This window comes from Scylla paramamosain, chromosome 10 (genome assembly GCF_035594125.1).
Source record: "Scylla paramamosain isolate STU-SP2022 chromosome 10, ASM3559412v1, whole genome shotgun sequence".
NCBI classification, from domain to species: Eukaryota; Metazoa; Arthropoda; class Malacostraca; order Decapoda; family Portunidae; genus Scylla; species Scylla paramamosain.
This window is the reverse complement of record NC_087160.1, coordinates 5,442,266-5,445,000: the sequence shown is the minus strand read 5'-3', so window position 1 is coordinate 5,445,000 and position 2,735 is coordinate 5,442,266. Positions and strand designations below refer to the sequence as shown.

The window sequence follows — 2,735 nt, the reverse complement described above, 5'->3', positions numbered from 1 at the left end:
AGTTCTCAGCCATTAGATTTCTCTAATCCACCTGGCAGACCCGATCCCCATGAAATAATCCATCGTCCTACCGCGCTCAATCCTCCGTCAGGTTTTTCTCTACCATCTAGTGACTTGAGATCGGCTGAAATTTTTCATTCCCTTGAAAGTCATAGGCCATCCTCACAGAGATTTCCCTCGTCCTCATCCGACCACCTGGCTTCGTCCAGCACCTTCCACGGCCCTGGTGTTGGCTCTCTTTCGCTTCATGACTCGAGCGAAACTTCCTCTGAGTTGTTTTTGAGGACAAGTGGACAGCCGCGGCCCAACTTTGCCCCGCAAGTTTCCGCAAGTCAGCCGCAGACAAGCTTTGTTGGGGTAAGTTACCTGGTGCTGGGATGGTAGGTAGAGTTAGATAATAGTTGAGTGTTATTATCGAAGAGGGAATGGCTACCAGGTGGAGGATTGTGTTTGGATGATGATGAAGAGATATCAAGTTATTGAGGCACTGAGAAACGCCAGCTCCTTTCATGAGTAACAAATAGCTAAGTCAGATGTCAAGAGCTCCGTGGTATGCTTTTAAGCGTCACGTGTTTTGGCACTGGCAAGTCCTAACTCATATGAAATTGGGAAATATGGAGCCATGAGTGTACATGGAGATCAGCTAGATTTGAGATGAACCATCAATGACATGGCATCGCAGGCAGCAGGCATGAGTGTACATGGAGAAGACAGTAACGTCATTCATGTGACCATGACAGTAGATTTTGTGAACAATATAAAGTTTATAGATTTCCATTTCTCCAAACCTTTGGATGTACAATACTTGCATATCACATTTTAGTGCACATACAATTGACAAAACAGGTACCAAGTTTAAATTTATAGGTTAAGAGAGGGCGTTGACCTGACAACACATAATGAATAGCACCATTGAGTTTACAAAAGGTGTACTTTACAAACTGCAAACAATTAGTTATTAGAGAAGACAAGGCCAGTATAGAATTACATTCCTTACACGTCAAAAGAAGCATTGTCTTCGCGAGCACCGTGCACGAGACAACAATTATGAATGCATCGTTGTAGTTCACACAAAGCCTTATACAGCACTCTTCACAATATGGATGCAACGCAGTAATAGACGTAATAGTAGCTGTTAAATAGTACATCGTAATAACTAGCTAAGAGTGCTATAGTCGTGTGTTGTATCCCGACAACATCCAAACAGCAGAGGCGCCGCAGAGGCCTATGGTTGCCGGGGCCGCACAGATTACTGTTGTCAGACATAAGTGTTTTTAGTACCTTCAGGAATCAGTGATAAGCACGATAAGGATTCTGCTTTATTTTAGTCATTCGTTGTGTTATTCATTTCACTGGCTTCCTTCGACTTCCTTCATGTTCTCCTCCTTTGTTCTTATGCATTATGCTGTAACTTATTACACAAGATGGGAGTTGTTGTTTTAGATTAACACACTCGTTGAAAATAAGATGTATTCAATGAGAAACCTGTGTGTTGTCTCCTCCTTGTCTTCATTACGAGAAATGTCAGCAACGTTTTTATTCATCCATTATTTGTAACTGTGAGGTGTGCCCATATGCATAAGCAGAAATGCTCTTAAATATTTTCCTTTCTTTTTAAAACCCCCAAATCATTACTTCGTCATGAACGAATCGGTAGAAAATGCGTTTCCTGTTACTAACATAAGTCCTTCCTCTCCACAGGCATTTCCAAACTACTACTTCAATTACAACGTGCACGATCCAGAAGAGGATGACTTCGATTCCCTTGGGCGAGGTAATAAGGGGCCTAACTTCGGGCACAGCGAGCGACGCGAGGGCGGCCGCACCGAGGGTCGCTACTACGTCGAGCTGCCGGACGGCCGCACGCAAGTGGTGGAGTACTACGCGGACGAGACGGGATACCACCCAACCATTACGTATATATAGAGAGTGAATGGTAGAAACTGTCAAGGCATATAAATGACTAATTTTCTATCTGTTCAGCGCCATATATGACTTCGTTGCTGCGGCGTCGGTGTTGGTCAATCAATCAACTAATCAGTCTCTGCCTGCTGCTTGAAAACTCTTGATGTCTATCGAGTTGTTTTGAGTACAAGGGTAAGAGATGAAACACAAGGCAATACTTCCCTCATAGTCATTATCATACACTGTCTGTAATTTTCAACAAACCAAACAAACCATAATTGTAAACTTAATGCTTCTCAAATCGCTCCACATGTGTATAAGATTAAGAGATGGGCTACTGTGTACATCACAAACCATTGCTTCCACCAGTCATTATCGTCCGCTGATTATGTATATTCTCGTACGCACCAAACTAAAGAAGCCATGGTATTTGTTTGTATTCGTGTTCTACAGCACGTCGTGGGATGGACTTACTGAGGACAATAAAAAAAAAAAAATGTTCTGCAGAAAAGTCAGGAACTCATGTAAATACCAGAGAATAAAGAGAGGTTCTGGATATGCTGCGTCACATGGTCATTACTGGTCCTACACAAACACACACACACACACACACACACACACACACGCTCTCTCTCTCTCTCTCTCTCTCTCTCTCTCTCTCTCTCTCTCTCTCTCTCTCTCTCTCTCTCAAGAGTTACTATACTATTACTTCTACTACTACTGCTACTACTTTTCTTTCTGTAAGACGGGCTACAAAACAAAAAAAAGTCCACTACTACTACTACTACTACTACTACTAATAATAATAATAATAATAATAATAATGATAA

At 42.2% G+C, this 2,735-nt stretch overlaps 1 protein-coding gene across 1 annotated transcript in view; it reads left to right on the top strand.

Annotated features, from left to right (window-relative positions):
* Positions 1-2,461, top strand: part of LOC135103973 (uncharacterized) — a 3,468-nt gene extending 1,007 nt beyond the window's left edge. Inside the window, exons 1-2 of the mRNA XM_064010843.1 lie at positions 1-357; positions 1,702-2,461. The exon at positions 1-357 is cut by the window's left edge and continues 1,007 nt beyond it. Coding sequence (XP_063866913.1) covers positions 1-357; positions 1,702-1,926 — 582 coding nt within the window. The 3' untranslated portion in view covers positions 1,927-2,461. The remainder of the gene's footprint in view (positions 358-1,701) is intronic.
* Positions 2,462-2,735: the final 274 nt, after the last annotated feature.